The sequence below is a fragment of the Balaenoptera acutorostrata genome, chromosome 11 (genome assembly GCF_949987535.1).
Source record: "Balaenoptera acutorostrata chromosome 11, mBalAcu1.1, whole genome shotgun sequence".
In the NCBI taxonomy this organism is placed as follows: Eukaryota; Metazoa; Chordata; class Mammalia; order Artiodactyla; family Balaenopteridae; genus Balaenoptera; species Balaenoptera acutorostrata.
The window spans coordinates 101,119,128-101,137,590 of record NC_080074.1 but is presented as its reverse complement, the minus strand read 5'-3'; the positions used below and the strand labels follow the sequence as shown (position 1 = coordinate 101,137,590).

Sequence of the window (18,463 nt, the reverse complement as noted above, 5' to 3'; positions counted from 1 at the left end):
GGGGCCAGATGGAGAGCTGAGCTTCCCCTTTCCAAGCTCAGTGATGCTCCCTGACTTCCAGAGATGTGGAGGCCTGTTCTGGGGGGCATCGGGGCCTTGTAGGTCTTGTCTTGAAGCTCCCCCAGCCTCTCCCAGAGCCCTAGCCCTTCCTTCCCCCTCCCAGGACCGGCCATCCTCTAACCCTGTGGTTTGGCCATAAACTGTGCAAAGGCTGCAGGGAGAGAGAGGAGACTAGAGGGTCTGCAGTGGAATGAGGGTTGTGAGTTCAGGGGGTCTTCCTGCCTCTTGCTCCCCGGGGACAGGAGATGGTGGAAGTGATCGCTTTCTCCCCTACGCTCCAACACGCACCGCTGTACACTCTTATCTCGGTGTGTGCGTGTGTGCATGCGTGTATGTGTGTGTTTCCGTATGCACGGATCATATTATGAGTTCTCTGAAGACAGGCACTAGGTTTATTGCCAGTGGCCCCAGGGTCTAGTGGCCCCTCTTTGTTGACTCCCCCCCTCTGCAGAAGACAGCAGAATTAGCATCTTGGGTAAGACTCAAGGTATATCTTTGACAGAGAGTGATGTGCTATGAGAAAGTATCCTCAAATCTAAAATTTGACACAAACGAACTTATCTACAAAAGAGACTCACAGACATAGAGAACAGACTTGTGGTTTCCAAGGGGTGGTGGTGGGGGAGGGATGGATTGGAAGTTTGGGATTAGCAGATGCAAACTAGTATACATAGGATGGATAAACAACAAAGTCCTACTATAGAGCACAGGGAACTATATTCAATATCCTGTGATAAACCATAATGGAAAAGAATGTATATATGTGTATAACTGAGTCACTTTGCTGTACAGCAGAAACTAACACAACATTGTAAATCAACTATACTTGAGTACATTTTTTTTTCCATTAACAATTTTAATCAGTTTATTGTCTGAAGCACTGTACTAGGTATAACATAGATACAAATTAAATTCTAAAGATTGCTCTTACCCATTTTGAAGTTTACCTTCAAATGCATAGGATAAAGCAATTAAGCTAGTAAAAAATGAGTAAATTTGGAGTCACTTGGGCAGAACAAAAAGATTTGTTTCATTATCTAGAAATAGGAGTCGTAAGTCACCATTATAAGTAGAGAAATACAGAACTGATTTTTGGCTGCGTTGGGTCTTCATTGCTGAGCGCAGGCTTTCTCTAGTTGTGGCGAGCAGGGGCTACTCTTCCTTGCGGTGTGTGGACTTCTCATTGCAGTGGCTTCTCTTGTCGTGGAGCACGGGCTCTAGGCCCGCAGGCTTCAGTAGTTGTGGCTCGCGGGCTCCAGAGCACAGGCTCAGTAGTTGTGGCGCACGGGCTTAGTTGCTCCGCGGCATGTGGGATCTTCCCAGACCAGGGATCGAATCCATGTCCCCTGCATTGGCAGGCAGATTCTGAACCACTGCACCACCAGGGAAGTCCCATGAATTTTTTAAAAATTAAAAAAATAAATGAAGATATCCGCAAAACATCCAACATCCTAATTTCCTCTGAGTACCCATTAATTTGTGGTTTGTTAATTTATCTAAATTTCCTTCACCTTTTCATTTCAGTCTCTATCCTTTCTAGGGTAAAAAGGAGTCACTCAAGTAATTGTAACTTTTTATTCTTACTGCTTAGAGCTAATTAGCCTCTCCACACTGGGCTGCCCACTGTGGAAAACAGTGTCCTTTTACCTGTGTTTATGTAGTATGAATTTCTCTTTAACCTAAAATAATGTTCCAGAAAATCCCTCCCTGCCACTCTTAGTCCAGTCACCTGGCACGATGCCTAGAAGTTCACCATTTGAAGTTTATTCCTTTGGATTAAGGCTGAAATTCTCAACCTTGGCACTATTGACACTTGGATAATTCTTCGTTGTGGCCATGTCCTGTGTACTGTACGATGTTTAGCAGCATCTCTGGCCTCTACCGACTAGATGCCAATAGTACCCCCTGAATTGTGACAATCAAAAACTCCTCCAAATATTGCCAAATGTCTTCAAGGGGGCAAAATCTCCCCAGTTGAGGACGACTGGGCTGAGGGATTGTCCCCAGTGAAAATATTCTGGAGAAGGACGACCCTCATCAATTACACATTTCTCAGTGTGTACCAGACCCTGTTCAAGGACAGCAGTTGGCTGAGAGCAGTACGAGGAAGAGGGGAGAAAGAAGAGTATTTAGAAGAATCCACAGGGCAAAAGGAGGGGGAGAGATAAACTGGGAGATTGGGACTGACATATACACACTACTATATATAAAATAGCTACCTAATAAGGACCTACTGGATAGCACAGGGAACTCTACTCAATACTCTGTAATGACCTATATGGGAAAAGAATCTAAAAAAGAGTGGATATATGTATATGTATAACTGATTCACTTTGCTGTACAGCAGAAACTAACACAATATTGTATATCAACTATACTCTAATAAAAACCAAAAAAAAGAATCCATTCCCATCAACCCTCCTTTTGGATTCCTCATGGGCCTCTGGGAAGAAGGATCTCCCAGCAACCCCCTCTGGAGAGGGCCTGGAGAAGAGCCTCACTCCCACACACTCTGGGGGTCTATGGGGCACTCAGTCGGGGTCTGGTGTTGCCCCATGGAAATCAGCAAAACCTCAAGGAAGCCGATGAAGAACACGAAAGGGAAGAAGCAGAGACAACGTCTGCCCATGAGGAGTTCATGGACTTGTGAGGCTCCCCTCATCCTCCCGGAGAAGGCTGGGCAGGCATGATAACCATTTATGGATGAGATTTGTCCATCAGGGTCCAGAAAGAGGAAACACTCTAAGTCTTCCAAATGGAAGAAACTTAACACAGAGAATTGGTACATGGTTGATGGAAATGCTGAGAAGCCAGTGGGGGACAGCAAGGCAACCCAGAAAATAGCAAAGCAGGAAGCAGCTACATCTCTAGGGCTGGAAAGGCAAACTTACAAAGCAGCCTTACAGACCCAGAAGCCTCCAGAGCTATTTGGCAGAAACTAAATAGTGGGGGCTGCCTGGCAGAGGATGGGATAGTGGAAGGATGGAAGGAAGCAACACAACCAGCTGCACGCCGTGTCAGAAAGCAGAGAAGCATAGAAACCGCCTGGCTTCTTCCCTCTTCCCACCAAATTGTCCTCCACCCACCTGTCTTCCTATTGGCTGAGCCTACAGGGAGGCACTCTGGGAAATGTAGTTCCCAATAGTGAACAGAACAGAGCAGGGGAAGGGTGGAGAACAGATCAGATCTGCAAGCAAAGCAGCAGTTGATTTGGCACAAAAAAAGAGGCCCAGAGAGGTGAAGTGATGGGGCCAAGATTAAAGTCCAGATCTTAGGGCTCTTTCCATAGGACCCAGAGAGTCCTTGAAAGCTGAAGTGACAGCTCATGCTGGCAGCAGAAAGAATATACTTCAGCCTGCTGGAGCTAAAAGGATCTGAGATGGTGCTTACCTGTGAAGCAGGGAGCTTTGCCTGTAAAGGGCATGCAGGAACATTTTGGGGTGCTGGAAATATTCTGGGAGATACACAGGAATACACAAAAGTGAAAATTCATTGATCTGTACACATAGGATTAGTGTACTTTATGCATTTCGTTATTTATAGGTTATACTTCAATTAAAAGAAAAAGAGTCCCTGTCTTTGAGTAAAATCTTAAAATATTTTCAAATGAAATGATATATGTCTGGGATTTGCTTCAAAATAATTAAGAGAAGGTTAGAAGAGTAGGAGAGGGTTCTATGGGAGAAATAAGACCCGCCTGATTTGAGGCTGGGAGTTCACAGTACTATTGTCTCCTCTTTTGCATATGTATAAATTATGCATGATTTCCATAATAATAATTTAAAAAGAGACCTAAATAGACTTTTTTCCAAAGAAGACATACAGTTGGCCAACAGGTCCATGAAAAGATGCTCAACATTGCTAATTATTAGAGAAAGGCAAATCAAAACCACTATAAGGTATCACCTCACACCAGTCGTCCATCATCAAAAAGTCTACAAATAATGGGACTTCCCTGGTGGTTCAGTGGTTAAGAATCCGCCTGCCAGTGCAGGGGACACGGGCTCGATCCCTGGGTCGGGAAGATCCCACATGCCACAGAGCAACTAAGCCCGTGCGCCACAACTACCGAGCCTGCGCTCTAGAGCCCGTGAGCCACAACTACTGAGCCTGTGTGCCACAACTACTGAAGCCCAAGCGCCTAGAGCCCATGCTCCACAACAAAGAGAAGCCACTGCATTGAGAAGCCCGCGCACTGCAACGAAGAGTAGCCCCTGCTCGCCTCAACTAGAGAAAGCCCGTGCGCAGCAACAAAGACCCAACACAGCCAAAAAATTAATTAATTAATTTTTTAATTTTTTAAAAGTCTACAAATAATAAATGCTGGAGAGGATGTGGAGAAAAGGGAACCCTCTTACACTGTTGGTGGGAATGTAAATTGGTGCAGCCACTATGGAAAACAGTATGGAGTTTCCTTAAAAAAACTAAAACTAGAGCTACCATATGATCTGGCAATCTCTCTCCTGGGTATAGATCCAGAAAAGACGAAAACTCTAATTCAAAAAAATACGTGCAACTCTAATGCTCATAGCAGCACTATTTACAACAGCCAAGACATAGAAACAACCCAAATGTCAGCCACAGACAATTCGTTTAAGAAGAATGTGATATATATATATATAATAGAATATTACTCAGCCATTAAAAAGAATGAAATATTGCCACTTGCAGCAACATGGATGGACCAAGAGAATGTCATACTAAGTGAAGTAAGTCAGAGGAAGACAAATATTATATGATATCACTTGTATGTGGAAATCTAAAAAATAATACAAATGAATCTATATACGAAACAGAAACAGACTCACAGACATAGAAAACAAACTTATGGTTACCAAAGCGGAAAGAGATGGGGGAAGGATAAATTAGGAGTATGAGATTAACAGATACACACTACTATATATAAAATAGATAGGCAACAAGGATTTACTGTCTAACACAGGGAATAGTATTCAATATCTTATAATAAACTAGAATGGAATAGAATCTGAAAATATGTATGTTTCATATTTCATATAACTGAATATATGTTCAGTTATATATATAACTGAATAACCTTGCTGTACACCTGAAACCTATACAACATCGTAAATCAACTAAGTTTCAATTTTTAAATTTTTGTTAAAAAATAGAAAAAGGGATCTAAGGTGCACACACAGACCTTTCTGCATTTAAGAGCTCAGTGGTGTGTCCAGTCCCCGACCCCACTTCCTTGACCTGAGCAGTTCGTGCCATTCTGACACTTCCTCCCTCCCCAGGCAGCCTCGGATGGTCACCGGCAGAGTGCGGGTCCTAGGCCCGCACCAGGAGAGGAGAGAGATGTCTACAGCTCAGGCAGGCTGATTCGCCCTTTTGTGATCCGCCCCCCACCAGGGGCACGCCCCTGACCTGGACTTCCCACTCTTCCCCCAGGAGCCTGTCCAGCCAGTCAGACCAACCAGGGTTAGGATGTGTGAACAGAGCCCTCCAAGGAGTGGGCAGGGATGGTGCCCAGGTGATCTCTCTCCAGACGGCCAGTCATGCTGAGGGAGGCACCCCTGAGTCACGAGGAGGGAGCCTGGTTGCTGGAATGCGCTGGGACACAGACATCTCGAGCCCCGGCCTCTAGGCTGGCTCTGCCACGGACTGGCTGTGTGACGTGGGCGAGGCATCATCAGTTTAGTCCATAAATATGTACTGGACACGCGGTTCATGCCAGACCCTGTGTGAAGCTCCGGGAGCCCAGAGTTACAGATCTGGGGCAGGCCGTTGCCGAGCTCAAGGCCCAGCGGCCAGCAGATGACAAGCAGCGGGTCACAGGGAGTGGTCTGCAGGGGTGCTGGGCAGCCCGGGGTGGAGGTGCTTCCCAGAGCCCAGGTGACCCTCAAGGACAAGTGGGAGTGAGCCAGGAGCACAGGAACTTGGAGACCAGACATCCTGGCATGGGTGCGGGAGGGCGGGGATACTGTTAATGGGTTGCAGGGAAATGGTGGGAAGAAAAGGGACAAGGACCAGACCGAGTCCCCCTGGAATGCTGGTCTCCTCTACATGGCACCCTGGCCTCCGTGTCCTCATCCTTAAGGTGACGGGCCCGGTCTGGTGAGCTGTCAGCTCCCTCCAGCTCAAAGGGATTCAAAGGCTCCTGGGTGAGAGGCTGGGACTGAGGGTGGTGGCCACCCAGCCCCAGCCCCGCTGCCCTGCTCATGGGAACTTGGTCTATGCTGCACCACCGCCTTCTCTGAGGACAGGGGAGCAGGGGCCGCTGCGTCCTCTGGAGAATCTCGTAGGTGACCTGTGTCCACTGAGGTGGGTGTGGGCTGGGTTGACTCAGGGAAGGGGGTGCTGGCTGGCTTGTGACTCCTTTGCAGTTTATCTTAAAAAGTCACACAACAGGGTGGGAAGCCAGGAGTCCAGACAGTCTGCCAACCAGGACTTCTGGTTCCCAGATGCTGGACTGGCTGGTCGAGGCTCTCTGTGGGTCTCTGCACCCTCCAAGTTTGACGGTCCAGGCCCATCCATTTTTCGGATCTGGTGTCCTGCTGGCTGGACACAGCTGTGTCTGGAACTCCATCTGTTCCCAGCTGGGTTTCCGGGGGGCCCAGCCGAGGAGTGTCCACTGACTCAGCTACCCCTTTCCCAGCGGCTGGGCCTGGCCTGTCCCTGCATCCTCCTCTCCAGTCAGGCCTCCAAAGAAGGGAGGAGGCCTGGTTCCGGGCCCCGCTGCCCTCACGTGCTTTCCCCGCCACCCCCTCCCGCCCTGCCTCGGGCAGCCAAGCCTGTTCCTCTTCCCGATTGCGACAGACAGCTGCCTCGGCTCCCAGCGCTCCCTGTCCCCGCCCCGCGCCGGCGGCTCCACTCCCACTTCCTGAGCCCGGCTGGAGCCCTGGAGGCCAGGCCAGGCCCGGCCGCTCTGGCCCCCGGGGGCAAGTCGGCCGAGTCCTGTCCCAGCCTCTGGGCTCGGGAGGCTGCTGCCACCACTGCCCGGGCCGTCCAGGCCTCCCACCTTCCTCCCAGGCCTCCACCCATCTGCTCGGCTGGCTGACTGGCCGCCATGCGCCTGCCGTGGGCCGCCTCCCCCTGCGGCCTGGCCTGGGGGCCGCTCATATTGGGCCTCTGGGGTCTCCTGGCAGCATCCCAGCCCCAGCTGGTGAGGGAGGGACCCAGGCCAGCGAGTGGGGGTGGGCTTAGCTAGGGAAGAGGGGTCTGGGCCGCCCTCTCTGTAGTCTCTCTGCCCTTCCCAGCTGACTCCTGAATAATTCTCCCCCCGCTCCATCTCCCCTTGAAGATGCCCCCATACCGCACGGAGAACCAAACCTGCCGGGACCAGGAAAAGGAGTACTACGAGCCCAAGCATCACGTCTGCTGTTCCCGCTGCCCCCCAGGTGAGAGGCGGGGGCCAGAGGAAGCCTGGAACGGGGAGGTGGGTTACAGGGGGCTCCAGCCCACATCGCTGCCTCAGACGGAAGGTGGACGCCAGCTTCCAGGAATACCAACTGGCAGAAGCAGAGAGTGAGAAACCCCGGCCGTCCCTCCCGCGTAGGCACCGGGGCAGGCCCAGGGTCACACAACCAGCAGCAGAGGGGACGGTGGAACCCGAGTCCCCTGACACTCCTACTGCCCCGCTCACATCCTAGGCACACACGTCTCGGCTGAATGTGGCCCCGACCAGGACACCACTTGTGCCACGTGCCCCGAAAATTCCTACAACGAGCACTGGAACCATCTCTCCATCTGCCAGCTGTGCCGCCCCTGTGACCAGAGTGAGCGGGGTGTTCTGGCGGGGATGGGGGCTGGGGTCTCCTGGAGCGCAGCCCCTCTGCTGAGCCCTCCGTCTCCCCACCAGTGCTGGGCTTCGTGGAGATCACGCCTTGCACTAGCAAACACAAAACCCAGTGCCGCTGCCAGCCAGGACTCTTCTGCGTCTTTTGGGGCTCTGAGTGTGTACACTGCGAGTCACTCTCCCACTGCCCGCCTGGCACTGAAGCCGAGCTCAAAGGTCAGAGGTCACTGGGGGCAAAGGGGCGGGGGGAGGAGGCGGGTGATCTTGAAGGGGGCAGGGTGCATGGGGTTGTGTCCATGGTGAGGCCCCAGGCCTCTTCTCCCTGCCTGAGCAAGGCTCACAGAAGGGACCTGCAGAGAAATGAAGCTGGGATGGTGCAGGGTTCGGGGGTCCTCCCAGCCCTGGGAGGAAGCTCGGGCAATTCGGAGATCAGGAAAGATGCTGCAAACTACGGATTGCAGTGGGTGGTCAGGGAGGGGGCCGTCCAGTGGGCATAAAGGAAGCCCACAACTGGGCCCCCTTTGCCCACTCACCCTGGCTGGCCATGCGTTTCTCTTGCCAGATGAAGACAGGAAGGCTAACAGCAACTGTGTCCCCTGTAAGGCAGGGCACTTCCAGAACACGTCCTCCCCCAGCGCCCGCTGCCAGCCGCACACCAGGTGAGGGTGCCAGGTCCGTGTTCCTCCCACCCTCCCAGCCCCGGCTGCTGACAGCCCCGTCCACTGCTCAGCTCCATGGACCGCCTCCCACTTCCCGCCAGGAGCCCACCTGAGCCGGGCGCTTTCCTCCACAGGTGTGAGGACCAGGGCCTCGTAGAGGCAGCGCCAGGCACCTCCCGGTCTGACACCAGCTGCAGAAATCCGCCAGAGCCCTCCGAGATGCCAGGTGAGGGGCCAGGGGCAGGGGCAGGGGGCATCTGGGAAGATGCCTTAATTCTAGCCATCTAGAAAAACGGGGAAATGATGAATCCTTTCCAGTCAGAATTGAGGCAAGAAGAAAAGCTCCTCAAAGGGAAATTGGAGTATCCCTGGGCCAGGTTAATTACACACACACACACACACACACACACACACACACACACTTTTTAAGTTATATGTCCTACACACAACTTATAAGTTATATGTAATAGTACGCCCACACGGAGATGTAATTGTAACTGACATCACCGTCATTGTTTTGGACATGCCACCATCACATAATCCATTTACTAGACTGGAAGTCTCTGTAGTAGGTTACACCCTCCGTTATTCGAGAGAAGATGCTACACTTGATGCTTTCTTGGTCTTTTCTGTGGAGTCATTGGTTTCCTCGCCTAATAGAGGATTGCAGGATGTTTCTAATGACTGTAGTTGTTATTAATCAGGGGAAGTTTATTTCCTTAACTTTAAAAAATTACCAAGTATTTATAGTCATAGCTTCCATTTATTGAGAGCTAGTGCGTCAGGCACTCTGTGAACACTTGACTTTCAATAACTCATTTAACCCTCATAATGATCCTATGAAATAGTCTTATTACTATCCTCACTGACTAGATGAGGAAACTGAGGCCCAGAGAGGTTAGGTGACTTGCCCAAGATCATCCACGTGGTAACTGGTGTTATGAAGACCTAAGTCTCTCTTACTCCAAAGCCCATGCCATAATACATGCAGACTGCAGAAAATTAGAAAATTCAGATAAACAAAACTAAACATCACCCACAGAACCATCACCTAGCATATCCACTCAACACTTTTGAATATATCTTCCCAGACATTTGTCTGTGCAAGAGAAAAAAATAATTTTTTTTCTAAAAGTGCAGTCATTTGAATGTTTGTAACTTAATTTTTCATTCAACTATATCATAAATATTTTCCACATCCTCGTATTAATTTTTAACTGTGTATCAAAAACGATTGGCATTTTAGAGCTGGAATTTTAGAGAGTATGTAAGCTAATCTCATTTTGTATATGAAAAATACACAACTGGGCAGGAACCCAGGTGTCCAAGACTCTGGGTCTAATTTTTCCCCACACCTCCCATTCTGGACTCCCTTAGGCCATGGGATTAGATGGATCACAAAGGGCAAACTCCCAGTGTGCAAATGTCCAAGTGCTCCCGATCTTCCTCAGGCACAGGTGACACAGGCGACGGGCACGGTAGACGCCATGCTGTTGATGGCAGCATGAGGCCCATAGGAAGGCAGCAGTTACCATGGCTACATGTGGGCACCTGAGAAACCCAGCCTCCGCCTCCCTCCCCCCCGGGACCTGCCCTGAGCCGCGGGTGGAGACCGGGCAGCCCTCCTGTGCCAGACAGCCACAGGCAGAGTTCAGAAGCCAGGATCCCGGCTCCGTCACCCCTGTAAACACGTCCACAGCTGCAGAAGGACAACCTCAGCTCCCGCAGCTGTGGGTCTCTCTGTAAGATGGTCAAGTCCGCAGAAACGTGACTTTATCCTGTGGCCTGAGTCTGCTTACAGACTCCCCACCCTCCCTTATTGCTTCCCACTCCCACTTTCAGCCCCTGCAAGTGCCTGTCCTCACCCACAAGGCTGCCCCCCGTGCCGGTGGCCACCCGCACCCACCCCGAACATCTCCATCCGCGGCAGAGTTTCTGCTGGCTGTCAGGAAGTCCCCCCGTAGTCAGGCTTAGTGCCCCTTCTCTGTAACCCGAGGGAAGTTTCTCCAACTCCTCCTTTAGGAACTGTTGTGGGACTGGAAGGGGAAAGCTGCTCTCCCTTTTCTGTCTGGGTGGCCGGAGAACTGGAGAGCTCTTCCTTAGCTGCCCACCCCCCAGCCTGCTCGGGTCCTCACGCCCCGTCCTGTCTGCTGTCCTGCAGGAACGATGCTGGTGCTGGCCGTCTTGCTGCCGCTGGTCTCCTTTCTGCTCCTCACCACTGTCCTCGCCTGCACCTGGAAGAGCCACCCCTCTCTCTGCAGAAAGCTGGGTAGGAGGGAGCAGGGTGCAGGCAGGGATGCAGGCCTGGGTCTGTGCCTACCTAGATGGGGGAGGGGGGCTGGAGGGAATATTCAGCTCCCCCAGGGATGACCCTTCTGCGCCTTCACACCCTCAAGATGCCCAACACCTGCCCCCCACATAGATGTCACCTCCATCCAGCCCCCCATTCTGAGGCTGGAGATAAAGGTAATGATAACCTGATCTTTCTGGGGAGCCCAGGGTGGACAATGCCATATCATGGCGTGTGTGGAGGGGGAAAGCCTGGGGGTCTGAGGCCTGCCGTTTCATTTTCTATTGCAGGATCCCTGCTCAAGAGACATCCAGAGGTAATGGGGAAGGCTGAGGAGGCAGCAAGGAGGGGCAGGGGGACAGGTGAACCAGGTGGGGGGGCAGGCAGGAAAAGAGTCTGCAGCTTCAACAACCATTCATTCATTCAACTAATAATTTATCGAGCACACGGTGTGCCAGGCACTGTTCAAGGCACAGTGGAAACAGCAGTGAGCAAAGCAAACTGTCCGTCCTCCCAGAGTTACAAACCAGTGGAGCCAGAATAAAGTTAGACAGCTGTACCTCAGGTAGTGATAATTGCTAAATAAAGCATGGTAGGGCGACAGTGACAGTGGCAACAGATGGGGGTATATTATCTTAGAGTGGACAGAGAGGGCCTCTGTGATCAGCTGATATTTGAGCAGAGAGCTGAAGAAAACAGGGAGCCAGCTGTCAGGATGTATCAGGGAAAGTGCTCCAGGAGCTCCAGGAAGAGGAAACATCAAGTGCAAAGGCCCTGAGGCAGGGAGCCTGATGAGGAGCGGAAGAGGGCGCTGAGCCGCCTAAGCATGGGATGGGGAGGGGGGAGGAACTAAAGAAAGATGGGGTCTGAGGCCCACGTCATTGCTTGGTTCTCGGCCTCTGTCCTGCAGGGAGAGGAATCAAATACTGCTGAAGGAAGCTGGGAGCCCCCGAGGGTCAACCCACAGTACCCTGACCTGGTAGAGCCACTTCTGCCCACCTCTGGAGACTTGACCCCAGCCTCGGCCGGGGTCCCGGCGACCCCAGGTTTGGAGGAAGAGGCGCTACAACAGCAGAGTCCTCTGAGCCAGGCCAGGGAGCTGGAGGCTGAGCTCCCAGAGCAAGGCCAGGTGGCCCACGGTGAGCCTGGGGCAGGCGCAGGGAGCAGAGTGGGTGGGGAGGGAGGGTGGGCAGGGGGAGAGGGTGTGAGCCAGGCAGAAAGGAGGAGACTAAACCGGGTGCAAGAGGAGGCTCCAGCAGCCAGAGTGTCCCGACTACAGAGAAGGGAAGAGACTGAGAACCGAGAACCCGGGGAATGAACACAGAGCTCAAGAACGCCGATGGAGGGGGACAGAGCAGAAGGGGAGATGGCGGATAGGGGCCCTGGGGAAGCTGGGGTCCAATGCTGGGGGCACACAGGCCTTCCCCTCAAACTTGCCCCTCACCCCTCTCACTCCGCCTTCCTTCCCACAGGCACCAATGGCATTCACGTCACAGGCGGGTCTGTGACTGTCACCGGCAACATCTACATCTACAACGGGCCGGTATTGGGGGGAGCACGGGGCCCCGGAGACCCCCCCGCTCCCCCAGATCCGCCGTACCCCATCCCTGAAGAGGGTGCCCCTAGCCCTCCCGGGCTCTCCACACCCTACCAGGAGGATGGCAAAGCTTGGCACCTGGCTGAGACAGAGACACTGGGGTGCCACACCCTATAACGGGGCCAAGGACCCAATTCGTCACCCACGCCTGATGTTGTCTGGAGAAGCCAGGAGAAGGGAGGCCTGAGAGCGCCTCCTCCTCGAGGCCGCCCTCCCCGCACAGGACTGACCAAGGGCCTGGGTAGGGCCCCGAGAGCTGGACCCCGAGGGGCCGGGCCTCAGACGCGTCTCTGAGAGCAGGGCCAGCACTGGCTGGGAATGGTGTCCCTGCAGGACTGTCACCACCGCCTGAGCAGGCCCGGGACTCCACTGCAGACCCCCTGCCCACTGGGGCAGCACCAGCTCGGCCTCAGGCACGGACAGGACATGTGACGCTAACTGCTGCCCCCCTGGCATCTGTACCCCAAGCATGGCACAGAAGGGAACCAGCCACGTGGTCGCTCAAGGGCACGGCCGGGACCTCTGGCGGATTCGTGGTGCTCATTATCCCCAAGCTTCAGAGGCCCTTCGAGGGCCCACACTTCACATGGACTGAGGGAGACCCTACATGAAGATGGAGTGACAAGGAGGACCACCCTCCCCTTCTAGACAGGAAAGGGAATCCTTATAATCAGGGGCTTGGGTGGGGTTCTATGTATAAGGGAGAGTTTTGGAGGGGGAGGAAAACGGTGAGTGTATTTATGAGTTGTAACCACATGCAAATAAAGAGGAGACGGAGACCTAGATCATTGATTTCCTTGGGATTTTTTTTTTTTTTTTTTTTGGCCGTGCCACACGGCATGTGGGATTCTAGTTCCCTGACCAGGGATCGAACCTGTGCATTTGTAAGTGTGGAGTCTTGGGCTTCCCTGGTGGCGCAGTGGTTAAGAATCCGCCTGCCAATGCAGGGGACAGGGGTTTGAGCCCTGGTCTGGGAAGATCCCACATGCCGCGGAGCAACAAAGCCCGTGCACCACAACTACTGAGCCTGAGCTCTAGAGCTTGCGAGCCACAACTACTGAGCCCACGTGCCACGACTACTGAAGCCCGTGCGCCTAGAGCCCATGCTCCGCAACAAGAGAAGCCATGACAATGAGAAGCCCGCGCACCGCAACGAAGAGTAGCCCACGCTTGCCGCAACTAAAAGAAAGCCCGTGCGCAGCAATGAAGACCCAACACGGCCAAAAATAAATAAATAAATAAATAAATTTATAAAAAAAAAAAAAAAGGAAAGTGCAGAGTCTTAACCCCTGGACTGCTAGGGAAGTCCCTTGGGATTTACAGAGGAACACTATTCCACTGGGGCCATGTCAAAGGCACAGGTCAAAACTGTAAAATATAATCCCACAAGGTATTTGTGTGAGAGGCCAGGATATGGAATTCAGGTGATGACAGTATTGGCCAGCAATCGCTGACAACGTGGCAGGCAGTGTTCTCAATGCTGTGCAACGTGACCTTATGCAACCTGCACAACCCCCCCAGGAGGTAGGTACGATGACTCTTCCCATTTAACAAATGAGGAAACTGAGGCCCAGAGAGGGTAAGTCACTTGCCCAGTTCAGCTGCACATGGCTGTGATGAGCCCCCCGCCCCCCCCCCCCATTAGGCTGGCTCTAGAGGCCTGTTGGGTAAAAAGAGAGTTTCTCTGAACGGGTAAAATGGGCTGGTTTTCTGAAGTCATCAGACCTCCTGCATGTCCCACCGGCATCAAGTCTCAGCCAACTCTCAAACCCCCAGGCTCAAGGCAAAGTGCAAAAGTATTTGGCAAGGTTGGATGAAGGGAAAGATACACACTTTAGACATAAATTGACATAAATTTAGAGGCCAAGTTCACATTCTGTTGGTGAAGAGATAGAGGCCGGCCTCCTTCAACCCAGAAGGAGCACTCGTGACTTTTACTTTATTTCTTCTTATCTTGCAGGCGTACCTCGCGGTATTGTGTGGGGTTTTCTGTTTGTTTTTTTACAAATTGTGGCAACCCTGCATTATTGATGATGGTTAGCATTTTTCAGCAATAAAGTATTTTTTTTTTAAAGATTTATTGATTGATTGATTGATTGATTGCTATGTTGGGTCTTCGTTTCTGTGCTAGGGCTTTCTCTAGCTGCGGCAAGTGGGGGCCACTCTTCATCGCGGTGCGCGGGCCTCTCACTATCACGGCCTCTCTTGTTGCGGAGCACAGGCTCCAGACGCGCAGGCTCAGCAGTTGTGGTTCACGGGCCCAGTTGCTCCACGGCATGTGGGATCCTCCCAGACCAGGGCTCGAACCCGTGTCCCCTGCATTAGCAGGCAGATTCTCAACCACTGCGCTACCAGGGAAGCCCAATAAAGTATTTTTAAATGAAGCCATGTACATTGGTTTTTAGACATAATGCTATTATTGCACACTTAATAGACTACATATATGTATAATTTTTAGATGCAGTGGGAAACTCAAAAATTCGTGTGATTCGCTTTATTGTAGTGGTCTGGGCCGGAACTTGCAACATCTCTGAATATGCCTGTATTTTCTTTTTTCCCCAAAAAGAACTTTAAATCTTTCAAGCTCTCTTATTGTTTGTAAATGTTTGGGCCCCCAGAGTTTATCTACCACGCTGCTGGGTCTTAGGTTGAAGGACTGTGAGGGGAGCTGCTGCCAGCTGACCTGCTCCTTCCATAAAAGGCCACCATCTGGGTCTAATGTTATGACTCTCTTGCTGGGACCCTTCAAGGTGGGAAGGGTTATTCAAGGTTGGATACGGATGGGTTATTTAAGGTTGACCTTGAAAGTACTAAATCCAACTTCCTTTTTTGAGAAGTAAATAATGTGAGCTGTATTTTTAGAGAGTTAAATCCTCCTGCTCTTGCCATATCCTAGCACTAGACAACGTGATTCCTTAATCATTGTTCCAAGGTGCTTAGATTAAAAAAAAAAAAAATGCATACTTTTCTTTTTCAACAAAATAAAAGGAGGGAAATTTTTTTAAGGAAATGATGCTAATGAAACTACCGGATAAAATGGTAGTTAATAATGGGGTAATTAAGTCTGAATCCAGCTAGTCTTTTCTTTTTTTTTTTTTGGATGGTTTATAAACTTTATTGTCTACCCTGTTTGGAATTGCATGGAATGTTCTAGAAGTTTCACAGAGTCTGGACCCCATCCCCCACCCCAAACCTTCTGGAATTTTCTATCTACCTCCATGTCCTGGGGCCCAAGGAATGTTCTTGGCTGTGATCTTCACTGAGAGAAAACAAACTTGAGAGGTCTGTGTCAAAGAGCCCATGAGAAACGTCCAGATATCACAGACCACTAGTGCTTTTACAAATAAACCCCCAAAGAACCCCAACCCCATTTGATGGAAACTTTGATAGAATCTTGCCCCAGGGACACTCTGTTATGCCACAACTCCTTGGTTGAGAATCACTAGTCTCTGTACATTTTACTAAGCTTCACTTCCTGTAGTTTGTGTTTTGAAAAGAACAGACTTTCCCTCTTTTTTTCCAAATATGAAACACAATAGCATTAAATGTTCTTTTTTAAAGTACATATGCCCTTCCCCCCAAACTAAGGCTTGCTGAGCCCAGCATGTCTGAACCAGAGTGGGCTTAAATCTTTACTACTGAATCATATGGTCACTGTAAAGCCATGACGAAGAGCTTGCCCCCAACCTCCAAGGCTAGAGAAAACAGAATGGTTCCCAAGAGACCAAGTTGAACTAGCTATGGGTTTATCCCCAATTATACAAGGATTTCACACAAAAGACTGAGTGCAGAAATTGGTATTAATAGTAACAAAGCACCTCTGGCTTTGTTTAGAACCTAGACTTAGGCCCTCACCCTTATAGTAGATGTCCTGCAAAGGTTTTCTATCCCCCCATCCCACCCCAGCTTTACACTCAACAGTGCATACACACTAGAGTCCCTACCATCTCACAGCTAGTTCACGCCCCACATGCAGTGATTCAGGGTTAAGAGAGCTGATTATCACACCTCTAGCCAAGTGATGACCCACTGCTTAGCACCAATTAGGCATAGAGGTTAAAAAAAAAATCCTCAACCAGCTCTGAATAAGGAAGTGAGTTTCCACCATGTTTCCTTCAGCAGTCCTGTCTACTCAAACTCCCCCAGTTCCCACAGTCTCAAGTCACCATGTTTCAAGGACTTGGCTTGCAGGGTCTGCCCACATTCAGGCAACTCAAACTCCCGGTTTGTTGTTCTGTTTCTGGGAAGGGATGGGCTGCACAGTTAGTGATGGGTCCGGCTGGTCAAGGGATGACCAGGTGCCAGGCACACTGTCCCGAGGATAAACCTGACTCTACTGGCATCATATTTTAATCACTGAGCCCATTAGAACATGGATAATAAGTGTGGCAGACCTCAAGAGAGCAAACGACTTGTTCCTCTGCCATCATGCCCACAGAGGAACTTCTCCAAGGTCATACACTAGATAAGCGTGGGCACAGGAAGCCTTATTCCTTATGCTCATGACCTTGCTTTCTTTCCCACTCCCACACGCCACCAACAGAAGGGGGAGTGGGGTCTGGGGCTGACCACCGAAGAATGGCCAGGTTCCCACAGATCACATCCTTACCCTACAATAGGTCTCATCCGCGGCTTGCGGAACTCACAGAAAGACGAGTTTCATACCACTCCAGAATTTTTCTTTTGGCAGCCACAACTGGTCACGTTGCACGTTTCAGGGTTAAAAGACCCCACGCTACACACGTGGAGCAGGAGCAGACGAGTCTTGCTCAGGGCTTTACAAGGAAGCCAGAGCAAGTGTTCCAGAAATTGACCACATCTGGAAGCAGGCACCCCAGAGCCTCCAGGAAACCCCTCACTCTCGGGCTTTGGGGATGTTTCACTGGGGGCCTCTTTCTCAGGCATGGAAAAGCCTCCTTTCCTGGACCAGAGGGGTCAATGGCTAAGCTGGCCGGCTGGGGAACAGGAAGGGGAGAGCAGTTCCTTCGGACCCCAACAGAGGTAGCCAATGGAAGACAACGGGTTCAAGATGACAGGCAAGGCCATTTTCTTGGGGGTAGGGGATGCTGGCTGGGGGCTGCTCGCCTTCCCTCTGCTCTGCGATTAAGAAAAAAAGTCCATAATGATGAAGATTGTGAGCAGAACAAAGACGAAAGCATATCTCGGGTCTTGTCCCAGGAGAAGCCCTTCTTGGCCCCATCTGTTCTCTGTCGCTGTCATGCCTGCTAGAAGGCGTCGAAGTCAGACACGGTTCGGTTGGTGCCCGGCTAGGCCTGACCACGGCCTCGGCCCAAGAGGTGGGCGGGCGGGCTGGGGGCGAGTCGGGTGGGCGCCTCAGAGGGCCGGATACTGGGCCGTGCACGTCCTGGTCACCGAGCAGGCCACGGTCATGCATGCGACGCAGGGTGGCCAGAAAGCCAACACTGAGTCCAGCCAATGTCAACATGGGTGCAGGAGGCCAGTGCGAGGCTAAGGCCGCAGTCCACAAGGGAGATGGACGAAATCGAGTGTAGGGCAGTGCAACGGGAGATATGGCGGTATGTGGTCTTGGGGTAATTAAGAATTTCTCTTTTCAAAAGATGGAGTGGTTCACATTGACAGCTGAGTGGACTCTGTCTACTACCCACCCAACAGACTTCTGCCCCTTTCCTAGGAACAGAACACTATTTCTGTACTAGGACAAAGACTCCTTGATATCAGGAGGGGAGGCCCTTCCCCAATTTCAAGGGCCAGTAAACCCATTACCCTTTGCTAGGAATTGGTTTGGGATAAGCATGGGATCCATTCTGGCCAATGACATGGACAGGGAAGTCTTCCTTCTCAGGACAAAAAGTATCATCAGGAGAAAGTTTTTGGCTTTCCTTGTCTCTTCTTTCTTGTCTGGGGGATGCTTGTGTGAGGACATGATGCCTGCACTGTGGCAGCCATCTTGCTATCATGAAGAAAAGCCATGGAGATAAAAAGCCAATTCTCTGAGGATGGAAATCCTGGAAGAAAAGAAAGAGCTTGGCTTGTGAGGCATCATTGAACAGCTGAACCAACAGTCAGTGAACACCTACTTCTGGGCTTCTTTTTGTGAGAGAAAAAGCAAACCCCCA

General features: G+C 51.2%; 1 protein-coding gene across 1 annotated transcript; it reads left to right on the top strand.

Moving 5' to 3' along the window:
- The first annotated feature begins 6,842 nt into the window (after positions 1-6,842).
- On the top strand, positions 6,843-14,393 carry LTBR (lymphotoxin beta receptor). The gene is given in 12 exon segments (XM_007170185.2): positions 6,843-7,186; positions 7,325-7,421; positions 7,674-7,799; positions 7,883-8,035; positions 8,382-8,478; positions 8,613-8,704; positions 10,640-10,747; positions 11,059-11,084; positions 11,679-11,907; positions 12,241-12,458; positions 12,460-12,482; positions 12,484-14,393. Coding segments are annotated over 12 exon segments (1,299 nt in total). The 5' UTR covers positions 6,843-7,090; the 3' UTR covers positions 12,518-14,393.
- Positions 14,394-18,463: the final 4,070 nt, after the last annotated feature.